The 17994-nt window shown below is 41.9% G+C and overlaps 2 protein-coding genes across 5 annotated transcripts; both read right to left on the bottom strand.

The window, feature by feature from the left end:
* Positions 1-2174: 2174 nt before the first annotated feature.
* LOC137905868 (troponin T, cardiac muscle-like) lies at positions 2175-14955 on the bottom strand. 4 transcript variants are annotated; one of them, XM_068750152.1, is made up of 14 exons: positions 14869-14955; positions 14188-14370; positions 13311-13608; positions 12357-12430; positions 11423-11591; positions 11054-11137; positions 10859-10902; positions 10738-10777; positions 10590-10633; positions 10383-10449; positions 10146-10283; positions 9956-10045; positions 9489-9615; positions 8897-9364 (listed from the first exon to the last, which is right to left on the bottom strand). In XM_068750152.1, exons 1-13 carry the CDS (start codon positions 14904-14906, stop codon positions 9520-9522), a joined length of 1365 nt encoding a protein of 454 aa, XP_068606253.1. In that variant the 5' UTR covers positions 14907-14955; the 3' UTR covers positions 8897-9364; positions 9489-9519. The 4 variants fall into 4 exon arrangements, with proteins under 4 accessions (XP_068606271.1, XP_068606253.1, XP_068606260.1 ...); XM_068750159.1 differs by having other exon boundaries at positions 8897-9262; XM_068750145.1 differs by having other exon boundaries at positions 8897-9615.
* An 887-nt stretch (positions 14956-15842) lies between these two features.
* Positions 15843-17984, bottom strand: tnni1a (troponin I type 1a (skeletal, slow)). The gene is made up of 6 exons (XM_068754100.1): positions 17916-17984; positions 17763-17804; positions 17363-17494; positions 17118-17207; positions 16854-17030; positions 15843-16301 (listed from the first exon to the last, which is right to left on the bottom strand). The coding sequence occupies exons 1-6, from the start codon at positions 17949-17951 to the stop codon at positions 16197-16199; spliced, it is 582 nt and encodes a 193-aa protein (XP_068610201.1). The 5' UTR covers positions 17952-17984; the 3' UTR covers positions 15843-16196.
* Between the last annotated feature and the right edge of the window lie 10 nt (positions 17985-17994).

The following is a 17994-nucleotide window of genomic DNA, read 5'->3' as shown; positions in this document are numbered from 1 at the left end:
GCTTTCCTGCTGCGATTCGAGGAACCCTTTGGTGTCTGAGTATAAAGCTGGTGTCAGTTAGCTTAGCATATCACAAAGACAGGAAACTTTAGCGCTCAATAATTAACCTTTTTATGTCCTGTTTGTTCAATCTCTAGGTCTTGTAAAAAGGACATGTTGTTGGTACTACAGCATTTATGGGAGCTGTTAAACCCACATGGTGTTATTTACACTTATTAGGCTGCACAAGCAAGATGCTTCACATTAAGCAGTCAAAATGTGTCATCTTTGAACTGAATCAGCTGATTTTTTTTCTTTTACTCGTTCAAATTGACCTTTGAAGATGCAACTTTATTTAGACGTGACTTTCATTGATCTTGGCATCAAACTTTATAAACCACCATTATCAGTGCTACGACGCTATTGCTGGGAAATGCAGTAAAAATAAGCTTTTTATTTCCTGTTGCCTTAAAATTGCCCATTGAATTGTTTTCTTTTATGCTTGTTTACCATATATGGTAGGTTTCTTTTTTTTTTCTTGAACAGGCTGAGGAACAGGAAATGCAGATGGTTTGGTATATATTACTCAACATTAGAAATCATTCTTGTGAACAGATGAGACTGCTGCCGTTTATGGGTAATCCCCACAGCGGCAACAAAACACTACCAAGGTCATACCAAGGGTTCCCTCGAGAAAGAGCAATGTCAGTATTGTTTGAGTGTATGTGGTGTGTAATAAGGAACTTCCTCTGCCATCCTGTCTGTACGTTGAATAAATAAGATTAAGACAACATTATTAATGGTCTTTATTCTTGCTGGAAGTGGCGCATACTGTGTTTTGATCGTTACACAACATGAGTCAAGCTGGGCGATTCCTCATTCTGTTCATTTCATGTCGATTTCTTGAACAAATTAAGCATCAGGTTTCATTCCAGCAAGATTCTTTGGTGTGTGTGTGTGTATGTGTGTGCATTCCATACCATGACATAAGCAGGTACAATATAGAATATTCACAATAGCTAATAAGAAGTACACTGAAAATACTTTACTTTTCTCAGCAGCTCATTTCCCCATTTATGCTACGACTGGTTTGTTTGCAGTGAGTTTGTTCTTTGAATTTTTCTTATTTAAATTTATTAATAATTGAGTGGCCTTTGTGAAAACCATTGTGACTCTCTTTCAGCCATTTAGTTTCATTTAATAACATCATATCAATGTCAACTTTCCTCTGTGTTCTGTTTAGATCTAGCCAAAATAACATTTGCCCATTCATCCATCACTGTCTTCAAAGTATGCTAATTACAAACTGCACTGCAGTTATCTTTTCCCCCATCACTTTGAAGCAGGAAGGTTTATTCACTAGTGTCGTTTAATCCTTTCAGGATAGTGTTGATTTGCACCATACCCCTCTTCTGAGTGACGATTGGTTAGTCTTGAGATCAGCACACGTGGATGCATCTGGACAACTGAAAAGCAGAAATTGCTTTGTGTTGTGCATGAGTTAACCTTCAGAACAGTCATTGCCCAGCTGCAGCTTCGCCGATGACGTCACGGATTCGACCCCACATCTTCAAGTCCTGCTTAATATAGAACTTTGCTTTTTTTGAATAATAGAAATTCACCCCATTTTAACGTTGTCAAGTGATGGTAGTTAAATCGTAATCTTAACATAGATTTTTAGCATCCCACAGACCCCATTATATTTATTTATTTATTAGATAGAATGTTAGAGTATAAGTACAGTCAAACAGTAACATGTATTACAGTACAAATACAGTCAAACATCCTGTCTAAGAGGAGCATTTCAAAAAAGCCCTTGCGGTCTTGTTTCCGTTGAAAGTCCTTAAATGCGACCCAGATGGGCAAGAATTGATGCCTTTGCATTTCAATTTGGAGGAGAAGAATTTTCCCATTCTCTGTTACCCACAAGTAAATGTGATTCATTCTCTAACACTTTTGCATGCTTATGTGTGTGTCCTTTTACATGAGTGTGCGAGTCCGGGCTTCGGCCCAGGGAGCGTCAAGTCACAGCCTGTCTCGAGACAGATGTCTCTTTCTGCCTCAGGATTTCTGCCCACCAATCTTAAAAGGAAAGACGTGTTTTATTCACACCTGTGAGCACACAGGATTGTATTTAAAGGAAATGAAAACACAGGAAAAGACCAGACATAAATCTGTACAGTAACAGAAAAGGTCAGACAGGGGCGTGGCAGGAAAGCTGGTTTGAGACGGTGCCTGCAGGTTGAGGGCGATGCTCACTCGACGTACGTCTATTTCCTCAGGCCTCTCTTGGTTCTCTTGGACCTGTTCGGGGGGCAGGGGGAGGGAGAATCTTATATACATAAAAATGTAGGTTACATTAAGAGCTTGTCAAATCTTCCATTGTCCACTTCAGATATAGCAGGGCTGTCAGGGAGCCCTATACACATTCACAGTACATGTCTTGCACACACATGCACATCTATTTCACATGCATCCACTGCTGTATGATGTCAGGGCCAGGTCTGAACTGCGGGAACGTGAGCCATGCAACACGAACTAATGACTCTTGATCAACACTGAGAGGCCTCTGGGTGAACTTTCACAAACTGGTTTGTGCATATAAATTACCCGTATGTAAGATTCATTTACTCATCACAGGTCGGTAAACGTGGACAGTAAACGTGGACTGACGAATGATTTACTATTAAAGCTTCTGATGCCTCTAATACTAACCCACAGTGTTTTGCAATTGTCATATGTGTTTAGAAAGGTTTGGCACACGAAGGAGTTTTAAAACCTCTATGAATTTCCATCATGGGAAGTGCAGGATTCATGTATTCTAGGTGAGAAATCTAAACTTCTGCTCTCTAACATGTGATGACTCTTTTCATCTCCACAGACATAAACTGAGCCTCAGATGTTTGTTCCTCACGTTTTCTGATGGTCGCTGACACGGTTCCTCAGCACATTGATCTGGAAAAGAAAGCATGCAAATATAACTGTCATGAGCTTGATGATGATTATGGATTTTTAATAGCTGTCGTACATTGTCACACAGACCTCATATTTCTGTCTGGTGAACTGGTACTGCAGTTCAAACTTCTCTGCCTCGAGCTGGTGCATCCACTCCCACAGCTCTTCAGCTTTCTCCCTGTGAGTCCGATGCAGAAAGGAAAATCAGTAAGTCGTGCTGTCGTCTCTCTTATGGTGAGGATGTGCTTCGTTTGCCTCAAGAAAATACTCCTAAAATCAACAACTTATAAATAAGAATATGAATAAATCCTTTTTGGTTCAATGGCCAAACATTTCTCAACTCACTTGAGTCTTTCCTGACTCAAGCTCTCAACGTCCAGAGACTTGCGCCTTTCATTCAGGATCTTCTTCTTCTTCTCTCTCTCAGTCTGCCTCTTGCCACTCCGTTTTTCCGTCTGACAATGTGAAACAGAACAGGGCGTGCATCCTTCACATTTTCACCAACAGAACCAACATCTTGGAAATACTTACTATACTCGAAACCTTCATTTGCTCACCAGTTTCTGCATATAACCTCCAAAATGGAGGTTGGTGAGGGTTTTCTTCTTCTTTGCATCATCTTCTGCTCTCCTCTTGGCCTCCTCCTCCTCCTTACGAGCCCTCTCATCCTTCACGAATGCAAACGCAGGAAAGAGGAGGTGCAGGAGTGAAATGGGACGGGTCATCAGTCGTTGCAGGAGCTATGAATTCTTTGAACAAGACATTACCTCAAGACGTTTCTGCCGCTCTTTCTCTCTCTCACTGCGGATTCTATGCTGCTCTGCACGCTCAGAGCGCCGTTTCTCCTGAACAAGGAGATCATCACATCGTAGCAGCTCTGGATATTTCATGCTGCGTGTTTGGATCTATTCATTAGAATGGCTGCAATGCAGTGGGCTCACAATCCTCTCTGTTAGATTGATCAGCTCCTCTTCTTCCTTCTTCCTGCCCTCAAAGTGAACCTCAATCAGCGTCTGAAGCTCCATCAGGTCCTTCTCCATCCGTTTACGATGTATATCCTGCAGAAAAAGACATTTACCATAATGCCCGAGGACTATATGCACAATGTCTTGTCTCACAGCTACTGCATGTACACGGTCCTCGCTTAACTCTACTTGCATGAGAGCCAAGTAAACATTAATGTGAAAAGGAGAGCGCATGCATTTACAGTAGGCAGGACAGAACTGTATGGCCCTTTGTAGCTTCAGGCACAGCAAGATACTTATTATCCCATTCTGACACTCACGTCAAAATCCACTTTCTCACCATCTGGGATCTTAGGAGGGATGAGGTTGGGCATGATAAATGGCCTGAAGATGTAAAAAAAAAAAAGAAGAAGAAACTATGATGATCGCTGTTGATATGCAATAAATTTAAATGGTGTCAGCGGGTTCAACGCACCAATCAAACATACGTTTTCAACGTATATGCCTGAACACGTTGCGAATGTAAAGCAGCAGCCTTTTCCCTGTCTTCTTTTGCTGTCATCTTTGTGTTGGAAAAGATTTCAATGAATCCCACTCGACATTGTCACAGAAGGAGCTTTTATCAAGTCCCCCCCAAAAAATAAAAATTGAGGGGACATTCTTAGAACTGGTCTTGCAGCTATTATTAATGTCTGCATTTCATCACCGCAATTATTCTTTGTTGTATTACATCTTAAGTGATTTTCAAAATCTGACTTTTTATTTTTACACTAATGACCGAGGAGAACACGTGTTTTATGCCTCAGATGGATGACCCTCGAGGGAAATTGGTCGTGGTTTTAAAATATCTAAATAATAAGGTATTTTAAAAAGGGGTTAATCAGTACGAAAACAATAAACCGGTTAATCATCCCACTGTGAGCTTTCAGAGCGCTTGTGAAAGGATTGTGTTATCTTTGGATCAAGCCTGGAGTGTTTGTGATCAGTCAAGCAGCGCGTGACAGTTTCTGGGACTACCATGAAAATATGAGCGCGCACTAATTTCCTCAATGTAGGGAAGCCAATAATTGTATCTTACAAAATACCCGTTTGTGTGTAGGATGTAATCTGTGTAGGGGAGTAACTTCTTAGAATTAACAACAATAATGCCGTAAAAGATTACTCACTTGAATTTTGGTTTGGCCTCCTCCTCCTCTGTTCAAAGGTCAAATTGAAAGAGAAGACAACAATGAGCTTGATTTGACCACACAGTTTTACAAAGGTCACACCCAAGCCTTTAATAATCCTACCAGAGAGCGGCAGTAACTTACAACAATGGAGTATTTCTCACGCCATGTTTTTCCTCAAGTTTACAGAGGAGTAATAGAAAGCAGGCTGACAGAAAACATTTCAAATTGGTTGATTTATTTTAGATGCTTCAAAATCACACCCAGAATATTTGTTAGTACTTATCTTCTGAGCATCAGTGAAATCTGTGCAATGAGGCCTATAGAGAAAGTCAACAGATACGATCTGTACCCCCTACGGCGGTCTGGCGTGAGATCACTACGTCCAAATCTGCACTCCACAATGACAACGTCACTCTGCATACTTCGTCCGTTTGTGTGGAATCCAACATACACACATATATTGCACAATGACAAATAGCAGTACTGAAGTGAAAACACGGTTCATTAGAAAGTTCATCTGAACCTAATTCCGGCATGACTCGGGTTCAGGCGAGTATATCCGAGGTGAATGAGGTACGTTATGCCAACACTGATGAAAGGTCAGATAAAGTGTTACCTTCTCCTTCCCCTGCTTCCGCTTCTTCATCTGTAGCCAAAGTAAAATAAAGAGGTTTGTGCTTTAGTAGGGAATTGGCAATAGAAGCGTCTTTAGAAGAGCCGACAAAAAATATTGGTAAAATAAGAGGAAGAGAAGAGAAAGCTTAAAATGAGAAGTGTATGTGTGTGTGCGTGCGTGCATGCTTGAGAGTGAGAGAGAGAGAGAGAGAGAGATCCTAAATAGCACTGTAGGGGCTAGCGCTATCTTCATAATAAGCAGCCTCACTCCAAAGAAGGTAAGGTGTTCATGTCCTCTGAATGACACTCGACAGATATTTTAAAAGACCATACATTTTAAAGGCCATATATAAACAAAATAAACTTATTATAAAGGGAATTGCCCAGTCAATACAGATGGCTGCCCACTATGAGTCATGGGCTCTGTTCAAGGGTTAAGGGGAAGATTATCCCTGTCTCCGGCTCTTGCAGGACAAGTTGGGTTCAGTCTTTTCCTGCTAAACCTGTAAAGCGCCTTGAGATAACTATCTGCTCTGATCTGGCACTATAGAATTTAAAATGAATTGAAATAAATTGATGGGGTTGGCTGCAGCAGTGGTGCTAAGCTCGTCATAAGGCTGTAAGGTCGGTGCCCCCGCGCCCCGTACCAGAGTAACCTTGAGCAGGATAGACAACCCATAGGGGCAATAAAAGCACCACCAATGATAACATGTTCAAAATGATCATATTAAAATGCTAGTGCTTAGCATGTTTAAGGTATGTCATGTTCACCATCTTTGTTGAATGTGTTAACGCCAGGTCACGGCTGAAGGGCGTGGCGTTGCCAGGTATTTGGTTGACAGTGGAAGTGGTGATGGCACTACTTACAAAGCATCACCAACATCTCTCTCTTGTACCTGTTTGGGGTTTAAGTGGTGGCTATTATTTATTTCTTTGAAAGCATATGCAAATAAAATGTCCTTCCCTGTCACCAGCAGGGAAAAACACCATTGCTGATAAAGTACAGCTAATCCCTAATTCAGACTAATCATCACGGGCACAAACGGCTGAAGGTGTGGACGGCTGGAGATTATGCTCACACAGTGTCTGAATCAGGGTGACTCACGGACACCTCCAATGGCCTCTGGCATATTAGTGAGACGTCCTGACACTCGTCCGATGACATGGTGCCTCATATCCCTATTAGAACAACCGCTCTCACAGTTCAATAGCCCGTTTTAATAAGCTCACAGTGAACGGAATGATCACGCCTTCCATAGACATAACAAATGGTCAGAATGAGATACCCACCCCTGGTATTTAAAGATGACGGCAATAAGTGCTGTGTGTAACAGTGTGTGTGTGTGTGTGTCAGTGTTTGTGCTTTCTCAACTGACTTCCAATCTAATCAAAAATCAAGTGACGAGGTGTTGATTTAAGGATCGTGAGCAGTTCACTGGAAATACTTGGGAACGTCTTGATCTATAGTGTGTGCAGTTTATAAAGTGACTTTAATTTATATACGTACATAATTAAATTCCTAACAAGACACAAATGTTGAAATACAAGTAGAAATGCGTATTTGAATGAATTAATGCATGTATGTTGGTAAACACTTTTTTTCTAGACATTTTAGGTGTGTTTATTTTTAATGTCCTACATTTATAACTTTGTTTAGTCGGGAGTGGAACGGTTTTCTCTGAAGGTTACATGAGTTACTTCTGGAGTTACTTCTGGATGGATTTTTTACATTATGAAATGTAGAAAGTCATGACTAAAAAGGTAGAGATCTAGATACAGGTTTATGCATTTAATCATATTATATATTATTTATTTAAGCATTCATTCAAGTTGTATGTGCTCCTAATTTCCTCTCAATAATGTCTTGAGATATTTGATGGGAACATTTTAGAAACATTTTACTGAAAGGTCAGTTTAACGAGTAACCGGTACCTTCATCTGCCTCCTCTTGCTCTCCCGTGTCCTCCTCTACCACCTCCTCACATGCTGGGCAAAGACACAGAGGTGGTCAAGAAAGCCAAGCAAAGAATCCAAAATCTGTCCTGAACATTCTCTGAGTCTAGATATTCACGTCCGTTATGTCATAGAAATGTGACTCAAATCACTGGTTGGCTAACTTTAGAACACGCGGGCTAAAGTGTGATTCTCGTACCTTCGGAAGCCTCTTCTTCTGAATCACATGACCCCAAAAAATACAAAAGACGGTACAAATGTAATGACATAATCAGTAAAGCAAACTCGAGTTATAGTGTAGTAGAGTGTTGTACACACACGGATATTGAAAGCATTAAATAACAAGAAAGGTAAGATACAATCACCACCATGTGCATTAATAATTTACTTTAATATCATATTTGTATTTATTTCATGGGATTTCTTACCTTCCACCTCCCTGTCAAAAGAAAACACAAGTGCATTATTATTATTATTCTGAGTCAAAAGTTTGTGTCATTTTATAACAGCATATGCGTTTACATTTTTGGCGCTTACGTTATATTTAAGCGGAACAATTAGAAACATGCAAATACATTAAAATGAAAATAAAACATCAACCTACTCCTCATACTCCTCGACCTCCTCCTCGTATTCAGACATCACAGGGAATGTTGCTTTGCAGCAGTCTGGACATTAAGTAGATTACATCGATCCTGTCAGATGTCAGGCTCCTTTTCACAATATGATAACTTTATTTACAGCTTCATAATGATTCAATTGAAAACATGCTTTCTTTAAAAAATATACATAATTAGTAAACTGTACCTGATAATCGATGATGGTTGGTGGAGAGACTCAACGTGGAGTAGAGAGGCCCTAGCTTTCACTGGCAGGGATAGGAGGTGCGTTTTAGACAGGCTATGTGCCGGGGAAGAGCTTTCAGGACCCCTGTTGTATTTTTAATTTTGACAGATAGCACATACTCTCCATTATCAGCGTCCCCTAAAAAAGGCCGCTGTGCACTTGTAGTGCTAAAAAAAGGTCAAGATAAAGCAGTCCCTATCAAATGATTCCCACCCCCCCCACACACACACACAGGGACTGAGTCAGGATAAGAGGCCGGCATGCAACTCTTATCTACATCCTCCCTCTGCTGAGTTGAGTGGCGTTGGAAAGCATTTATTCATTAAAGACTGGACAACATGTGTAACAGCATTTGAAAGAATTTTAGCACACACTGTTTTGGTAACAAAGCATTTTATTTCTCAGACAGGCAGCGCATCGCCCTCACTGAAGCAAAGCATGGAATATACTTTGGTCGATCAAATGAATACACATAATTAAACCTCCAGAATGCTCAGTATTTTAGTTCAATAAATCAGCTGTTATTAGCCCACCCTGTTTAAATTGCCTAAAAATGACTAACAGGTTTTCTGAATATTTCGCCGCTCTCTGCTCTTTCACGTCACTATTCTTCACTTGCCGTGTCTGCTTGGTTTTTACTTGCTTTCCTCTTAGATCAAACAGTGATCCAATATCTTCCTAGAAACAACGCTGGGAAAAAGGGCTTCACAAGCAGTATCCATCTTTTCAAAACCATAAATCACGTTTTTCCATTTTTCTTCTGTCGGCTCCTCCCCTGCGCTTTAACAGCAAAGAAAAGGAAAAAAAACATGAATCGCTTGAAAGAAGAATCAATCAGTCATAGCGTCTGTTAATCTTCTAACGGACGTCTCCTGTTGCCTCCTTCAAGGTTTTAAAAAAAAAGTGAAAAAAGCAAGAATTGAATGAAGAAGAGGAAACATATTTTCATTACACATGTAAATATAAAGTAATTTTAATGTTCTTCACAAGGCTGCATGATTTCTACCTGTGATGCATTCAAAACGAGTATCCTTCAATTATGGGTTTTCTTCAGAGCTTCTTTTTGGAACAGCGTCCGTGCCGCTCCTCTCAAACACGCTTTTCTTCTTGGTCATATCCGCGTGTTTCAAGTCCTACATATAGAAAATGGAAAAAATGGTCGCAATTATTTATACTAAACAGAAAGGAGACACAGAATGCGTGTTCTGATATGTGTTAATTTCTCACAGAATATCCTTCCTAATCCAAACAAGGAAATCACTAAACCAGTTCAGCCTGAACCAACTGTCTGAACACAGTTTACACTACTTTCACAAATGCAAAACTGATGGTAAGCAGCAGGATCCAAACAACATATGTGCATGGACAGACATTCGGTGTGCACTGCTGCCCTCTAGCGACCAGATGCTGCGCTTGCATGACTCCCTTCCCCTTACACAGGTCAAACACTCGGTTCCACACCAGGAGCCTTACATCTGGACATTCTGAGGATCCAGCTTGGTTGGTCTTGTTGAGCCAGCGGTTGATCCGGTCTGACATTCCTGACGTAAAGCGCTTAAATTCCTGACATCAGACAAAAAGTGATATTAAGAATACGCAGAATGATAATGACAGCATGTCCAGCGCAGAACACAAAGAAGGTTAATGAAGTTTGTGGACGTGCCTGTCTGGATACTCCAGGGCTGGTCGGGCACACTGCTCGCTGCTCCTTCTCAAAAAGGCCTCTCTTCCTGGAAACCTCATCCATGAGGAGCAGGGTCCTCTGGGCCACGTCTGGAGATCGCGTCGTTTCACTGGACTTCTACTCAGACGGGAGGTCGAGAGGGAAAAGGTCAACAAGAACGTAACAACAACACGGTATCAACATGCCGTGTTGAAGGGAGGAGCTTGTTTTGCTGACCTGTGCAGCCTGAGCAAGTCTCTCCATCTTCTCCTGGATGGACCTGGATGAGATCCTTTGCCTAGAACTGGACAGAATAGACAGAAAATGGAACATTCATCGTCATTGGTCCAACTATACGCTGCTAATTTCATGATTCATTTTGATGTTAATTAGCAACATTTCAATGGGAGTTTCATGTTTAAGCTATAGGCTATAAAAACTCACTTTCTCTGGAAAGATGATGTTTTGTCTTCTTCTTCATGTTGGCCCTTGTCCAAAACCAAAGATAATTAATGTTTACACGGTGTAAATCGTTTTTCTATTCAGATTTATCATTATTGTAATTTTACATCAGAGAAATAAATGATCTTACTGCAGATTCAAACTTCTTGGAGGTCATCCTCACGCTTGCACTACAACGAAATGCAGTAGTCAGCAATCAAAAGGAGGACTGACTGAAAGAGACTCAAATACAGACGAGGACGTTGCCTCACCTTCTCTGCAGAGGAGCAATCTCCTCTTCCTTCTTCCTCATCATCTGTGGAGAACCAGTCCGGTGTGAATAATGTGTGTTAGCAGAATTTACAGCCGTCTTAAACATCAGCATCAAATACGCAAAAGGTAATGTCGGCATTCATCAAGGAGAGCGTGCATATGTGTGCATGTGTGTGCATGTGGTGTGTGTTTACCCTGAATGATATAGTCCTGGAGCTGTGTCTGACAAACGCAGGTTTGGCAGTCGGTTCGAAGCTACCGTTGGATGAAACGTTGCTCTGAGGTGAAATAAAACTTGAGATTAACAGATTAATATGATGGTGTTAAGATATTCCCAGTCAGATTAACTGCACCACAGTGAACATACAGTTTATAACTCTCCATTAGATTATTTATTTTCTTTCAAGAGGAACTGTAGTATCTATTTATGAACACTGGAGGGCGCCGCTGCTTCATAGGATTGATGCACAACCTCTCCCACTGAGCCTCCATGTAGCAAACAAGGTGCTATGCTCATGTTATACTGTACATTATAATCATACACTGTGTGTGTGTTGAAGTACCACGTGTAGGGCCCCAGTCCGAACGGTGCCCTGAGCTCCTTCCGGAGGATTCTGGCAAGGTGTTGTCCGATGTTCTCGAGGGGACACGGAGTCTGTTGGAGAGCAAGAGCTTGGGGGGCTCCTGCACCCACCGGCAGAGGGACTTTGGTCGAGGGAGATGGAGAGGGAACTGCAGCATCAGAGACACAAATGAACTGAAAGGTCAGAAAGAAACCAGAGTTCCAGTCCGGAGTAAACTGTGGGATCTGGCGGTCTTCGCAGGACCTCATTTACCAGTCTTCTTCTGCAGTACTGCTTTCTTCCATCCTGTGATATCCTTTTTAGTCTACCGTACTATTTCAAAAACCGTGTTCAGGTATCGTAATTACATTGCTTTTTTTATTATGATCGACTGACATCTTTATAAGTCGAACAAATACATAAATCTCTGGCTCTGCGAGGGAAGTGAATAAATCTCCAAATTCATATTGAGATTTACGAGTCTTTGGAGATTTCTGCGGAGTGTGGTGGTGACTTTATGTGCTATTGCTGAAATGGACAGACAGAACAGTCCCGCTAACTATGCTTGGTTGTAACTCCAACTTCCTGCATGCAGGTGGATCCACACAATCATGCACACGTTTCTGGATGTACATTCGCAGCTTTCAGTACGAATTCAGAGATGACTTCATACATTTACTAATAGATTACGCACACATGGGTTGATATTCAGCAACACAACTCTCCACAGGCTGCAGCATTGGCCAGTTGTGTTCATATGGTTTTACCACTTACTTATCCGAATACATGAAGCATTATTCTACTGTCTTCTTTTATACTGCTCTAATTTTCCTAATAATCTTAATATTAAAATGTCTAAATCTGTATTTAATCCTTCCCGGACCCAATTTTTAAGCAACAAAAAGAAGAAAATAGAAAACTCGCTGTCACCAACCTGACGAACTTGCGAGTCCGATTGGATGCTGCCGTGGGTTCGGGGTTTCCGCCTGGCGACTCTCCATTTCCAATCTGGAAAAGAAACAAAGAGGAGAATCGACCAACAGGAACAAAATGTGACACCCTTTGTATTACATAATCAGTACAGTTATGCTCTCGTTTCCAGATATGCTGAAATAAAAGCTGCCTGCAAGTGTAATAAAAGATAAAACTCAAATTATGAACTTAACGGGACCTATCAAAGTTTTATAGATCATTTGCATGGCGATAAGTTTACTGGATGAGTTCATTGATCGGACAGAAAGATCCTCCCCACAATATTTCCTCATTTTCCCTTTCCATTGCCTTTTATTGCCCATCGCAGGATTATACTCAGTAAAGTTTGTCCTATACAGCATCCTTCTCATGTTCTCTGGCTTCCTGTGTCTGACATTAGACTCTGTTCATATTGTGAGTTGTTGGTGTAGATTGGAGAAAATGATTAACTCACCCTCTGCGTGGGGTAACAGTTGACTGTGCTGAGTTATGACGGAGTGAAGCATTAAAACTTTGATGTTTATCCAGTGTTTTACTGCCGGTCTTATCAAAAGTAAAAGCGGCTCATATATGCTGAGAAATATATGCATTTTTCCAGATTTTCCAAGCCCAACTGAATATTATTTATTGTGACTATGCAAACGCCGAATATACCACATGAAAGATTAAAGTCTCTTCTTTCATCATAAAATAAGAAGTGCGTTCCTGCCACTTTGATCCGGATTTATCGTCCGTTGAGGGGAGGCAGATTTCAATGTCAGGGTTGGCAGTGAGTGTTTGGGTTTCAAGTAACGTCTTTAGAGGGTGAATGGCACTCAAAGAGTTAAACATGACAGGGCAGTACACCCTTCTGCGTGTCCCTCTGTCTGTCCATTCATCTATGTTCTTGTCTGAAGTGTATCACAAACTAACTTACTTGTGAGCCTGTGATGTCTGTGCTGGTATTGCAGATGCTGCTGTTGCTGTTTGGACTGAGAGGGGCCGTTCTTTGGGGTGGTTGTGGTTTGGATGTGGCTTTCGCAGGGGGCAGCAAAAGACCCTGGTCTTTGTTTAATATCTCCACCCTGGCTTCTCCTCCATCTCCTCTGCAGAACTCTGCTTCTTCTTCTTCTTCTAAATTCTTCTGTCGTCTCAGTGCCTCCACGTGCCTCATCCTCCGCTTTTCATCACGCACGCGCAGCATCTCCACGAAGTCTACCTGTATCTGCCCCACACTGGGGGTGGGACACATGTGTCATGTATACGAAAGAATACGCATGATGGATGGTTCATGGCGAATGGCGACAAGTACAGTCGGTCCTGCATCCGATCAGGTTTCTCTTATAAAAGTCACTACAGTTCCTCCACCTCTTTGAAAAAGGCCTTTGCTCCAGGTAGTGGAGTGACAAGTGAAGTTCTATAGCGTTTCATTCTTTCCATGCATGGTATCGGGTTATTCCATGGGTTTGAAAAGTAAACAGATCACATGTTCCCATGGGGGAGGTGCACAAGTGTAAGAATCATCTCCTTCGGCTCATGAACTCTCCCGAATAAAAATGAGCATCATCAGCAGAGAGGAGTTTTTAAATGCTAAAATTCCCTGGGCCTTCAGACATATAAGAAACAAAGAAGGGGGGGACGACAGATAGAATGAAAGTGAAATAGAAGAAGGGAGAGCTTGGAGAGCAGTGGGAGGCATACAAAGAGGTAGAGGACACACACACACACACAATAATGTACAGGCATGTCTATAAATCAAGCTTTGGCAAGTCGACAGAACGCCCAGTTGTGCTGAACTAAACGGTGAGAACAACCTGGTGAGCTCCTGGGACATCTCGCTCATGGAGTCTGTCTCAAAAGTGCCGGGACTGGTGGATGCATCTCGGGGCAAGTCAACATCAGGGTCGAGGTCAGCGGTGCTGCTTGAGCCCCGAATCCTTCTCCTCTTTTCCCTCTCCACCTCCTCCTCATCTTCCCTTGACCACTGGCTTGCTAAACTGAGGGCGGGGTCATAGGTATGATTAAGATGAGACAGAAATAAAAATGGGTTAAAACAGCACCAAGAACATCAAACTTTGCAGACACGAGCTAGTTTTGGATGTTGGGGAGGAGAGAGCGCGGTTATAACGGTTGCACAGAACCTGCTTTACTTGTTCATCCACTGTTTGTGAGTACAGTCACAGTTGGTTGCTTGTCTAAGCGTTTCGATATCTACTTATCAGCATGTTGGGCATTGAAAACGCAACACGAGCAGTTATTGTTGTCGACATTTACAGGCGCATGTTTCATTATAGGACGCAAATCTGACTGGATAGCGCATTAATTCAAGCATCACAGAAAGGTCTTTGAAAATAATGAACCCAGATGAGACAGATCTGCTTTTTGCTGCTGTCTCAAAATACGAGCCCCTTGGAGCGTTTTCAATGCGCATTGGGGAGCAGCAGATGGTGCGCTCACCTCCAGGCGTCATGTTTCTACCGCCGACGTGATCTTACCTGGACAACGCCGACCAGTTCCTCCGACTGATGGACATCTCGGACGGGTGAAGGTAAAGTTTCCAGGCGCGCTTCTTTGGAGGGAAACTCTTTATTAAACGGTTTAGTCAGATCACGGTCGGCGCGCCTCAGCGCAGTCCACCTTTAGCCCGGTGCGCTTCACGCTGGAGTCATGTGACCGGGGAGAGAGAGAGAGAGAGAGAGAGAGAGAGATTATCCGTGTGTGGTTAGATGTGTTATAGATATGATGAGGCGGCCATGACGCGCTGCTGTATAATAAACTGTCCCTTTTATTTCGTCTGTCCGTGCGTCTTATTTTTGTTTGTTTGTTTGTTTGTTTGTTTCATTGTTGTTTTCATGAAACTTGCCTGACACATCAACGTCATGCATGTAATGCGGTGGCGCTGCTATTTGCTGTTTCTCATACTTTCATAATTCACATTCATCAATTTATTCAGAATTTTTCATGGAGGAAAAAAATTATTTAATTATTTATTTTTATAGTATATTTATTTCGAATGCAAACAATAATAATAAAAACAACAATTGTATTTAGTTCTACAATACGGACAGAATGCTCATATTCAACGACACATTCAGTAGAATGTTTATGCTGGTTCCATACGGAAGAACACTTGAACACTGGAAGGCCAGCAGCACCAGTGGTTTTGTGTGTGAGGCCACACCTTTCAGTGCAGCTCATTGTGTCAGACTCTGACCCCGACTGAGGCTCAAACACACACACACACACACACACACACACACACACAAACACACCCTCCACCTGCCGTGTACCACACCTTTGCCTGTTGTATTCTACACAGACCGAAAGGCCTGTGTAGGTGACCTATACTGTTTGATTCTGGCACTTGGTCCTCCTCCAGATCATTTTTACGTCCGCCGAGGCGAGGAGGGGGTCATGTTTGCCTGTCCATCCGTCCATTAGCAAGATAACTCAAAACCTTCTGGACGGATCTTGCTTTAATACAATGAAATGCTCCAAGAGTTAATACAACTACCAGACGTAGTAGAAGGAAACGCTTAGTAGCAAGTTCTCCTGTAGAGACAATAGTTTTTAGTTTACCGGTATTTATTTTTGACATTTCAGTACAAATATAATCCAAACATATTCAGGGTTCTGGTTAAATTTACCAGCATATCACAAACAGGAGACAGATCCGTTCTTAAAGATGGGGACATTTCACACCTCCATTGCAGGAGCATACACACAAGAATAACAGCTTTACACTGATCATGCAATAAATGGATTTAGATGCAGGAGGAGTAATGTCACTAAAATGACACCAGCCAATAATAATGCTCTGGTTTCACTGGGCCGGACCCTTCGCGGCATCAAACATCTTCTTCCTTCCCTCCATCCCGGACATGGCCTCCACATTCTTTCTCCAGTCACTGTCCTCAACTGGCCTCTTCTGCAACAGGTAGAGGAAATAGTTAAAAGGTGCGAGTGATGCTTACATTTTCTTATTTTGGTGTGTGAGAATGAGAGCAGTCTTTGTTCTATTTCTAAGGAGACTGTTAAGTACAAGTACAAGTATTTTAGATCCATGATGCCACCTGGGAATTCCCTCTGCAATACCGTGTAACCGTGGATAATTGGTTTGCGCATGGATGTCAGCAAACACAGACAGGTTCTGTGGTGTACACGACGGAACCTGCTAATCTGCACACTTGTGGTGCGCTGACCGGAGAGCAGTATCGGCCACAACAACTTCTCTTCTGTGTACAATGGGACCATTGTCTTGTGTGCTCTACCTCCTCTGATAAACACACAGTCGCCACCCTGTGCTGGCCGACTGCTCAGAATCGCAAACACACCCATAATCCCACAAATAGGCAAAAAAAATTTTTAAGTTAGTTAAGCTTGATGTCATTTTATGTACCTGAAACTTCACAGTAGCCCTCAGATATGGCAGATATGATTATGTTCTCAATATTTTATTTTATTTTTTACATGTACATACCTTTTCAGTGTCCTCTTTCTTGACAGACTTCAGGTTGGCCCGGAGGTCCATGGAGACTTTGTGCTTGGAGCCCAGCAGAGAGCGAAGGATGGCGTCAGCAGACACGCGAACACGTCGAAGACTGGGCCTCTTGAATTTCCCCCTGAGGTCCAACACCTTGATGTTCAGGTCTTTAATCTGCACCAGGGATAAAGAGTTGGACAGTCATTACTGTTCGGCCTGCATTTTCTATTTGAAATAGCTCACAGATCAGGCAATTCTTACTTCGCGTGTGTTGAGCATAACTTTAGCTTCAATGTCATATCGCTCCTCATCCACCACATCTACTTTGACGTGGAGCTCTCTGCAGAGGTCCTATACATACAATACATACATAAACAAAGATTAGCATGCTGATATCCAACAACTGGCACGGCAAAAAGGGAGATGAACCTCATTAAGGAGATTTAGTAGGATTTAGATTACTCTGAATCTTTTGGGGGGGGGGGGGGGGGCTTTGGTCTTGTTACCTGTAGCTGCTGAAGGTTCATACCACTGGTTCTCACGGGAGGGGCCCTCTCTGCCAGATACCTCTCTTTCTCCTCCTCTTTTACCAGAGCCTCCTGCTCCAGTTCTTCCTTTGCTTTTGCCACCATCAGACTCTATAATAATACAAATTGACATATTATATAATAATGAATGGATGTTGTGTCATTGTTCTAGTAAATATGCCTACAAATTAGATTATTATTATTTTTAATACAAGGCAAAACCTCAAAGTATTTTGGTACAGATACTGGACATTAAGATTTTTCTGTAGCTGCTCTGTGGGATGCAAAAGAAGCCCAGACAGAACGAAGATGATCTCTGCTTCTCCCCAGTGGTCAAATCCTTGCATTACATACGGAAGAAAAATGAAGCCCCTCTTACCTTTAACATCAGCTTCCTTGAAGCCGATATCTTTGGTTTCCTCTGGAACACAATTCAGAACATTGTCAGAACATTCGTACTAGTAATGTCTGGTATCATGTAAATTGCAAATGTGAAATATTGTTGTTTTAGTATTAATAACATGTACCTTACCTCTGGCCTGTAAGAGAAGGGAAAATAATTAAACATGGGAAAGAAATGATTGCAAAGATCTGAAATATTTTTCTTGGGT

This window comes from Brachionichthys hirsutus, chromosome 2 (assembly GCF_040956055.1).
Source record: "Brachionichthys hirsutus isolate HB-005 chromosome 2, CSIRO-AGI_Bhir_v1, whole genome shotgun sequence".
In the NCBI taxonomy this organism is placed as follows: Eukaryota; Metazoa; Chordata; class Actinopteri; order Lophiiformes; family Brachionichthyidae; genus Brachionichthys; species Brachionichthys hirsutus.
The sequence above is the reverse complement of the archived record's forward strand: the minus strand, read 5'-3'. Positions and strand labels throughout refer to the sequence as shown.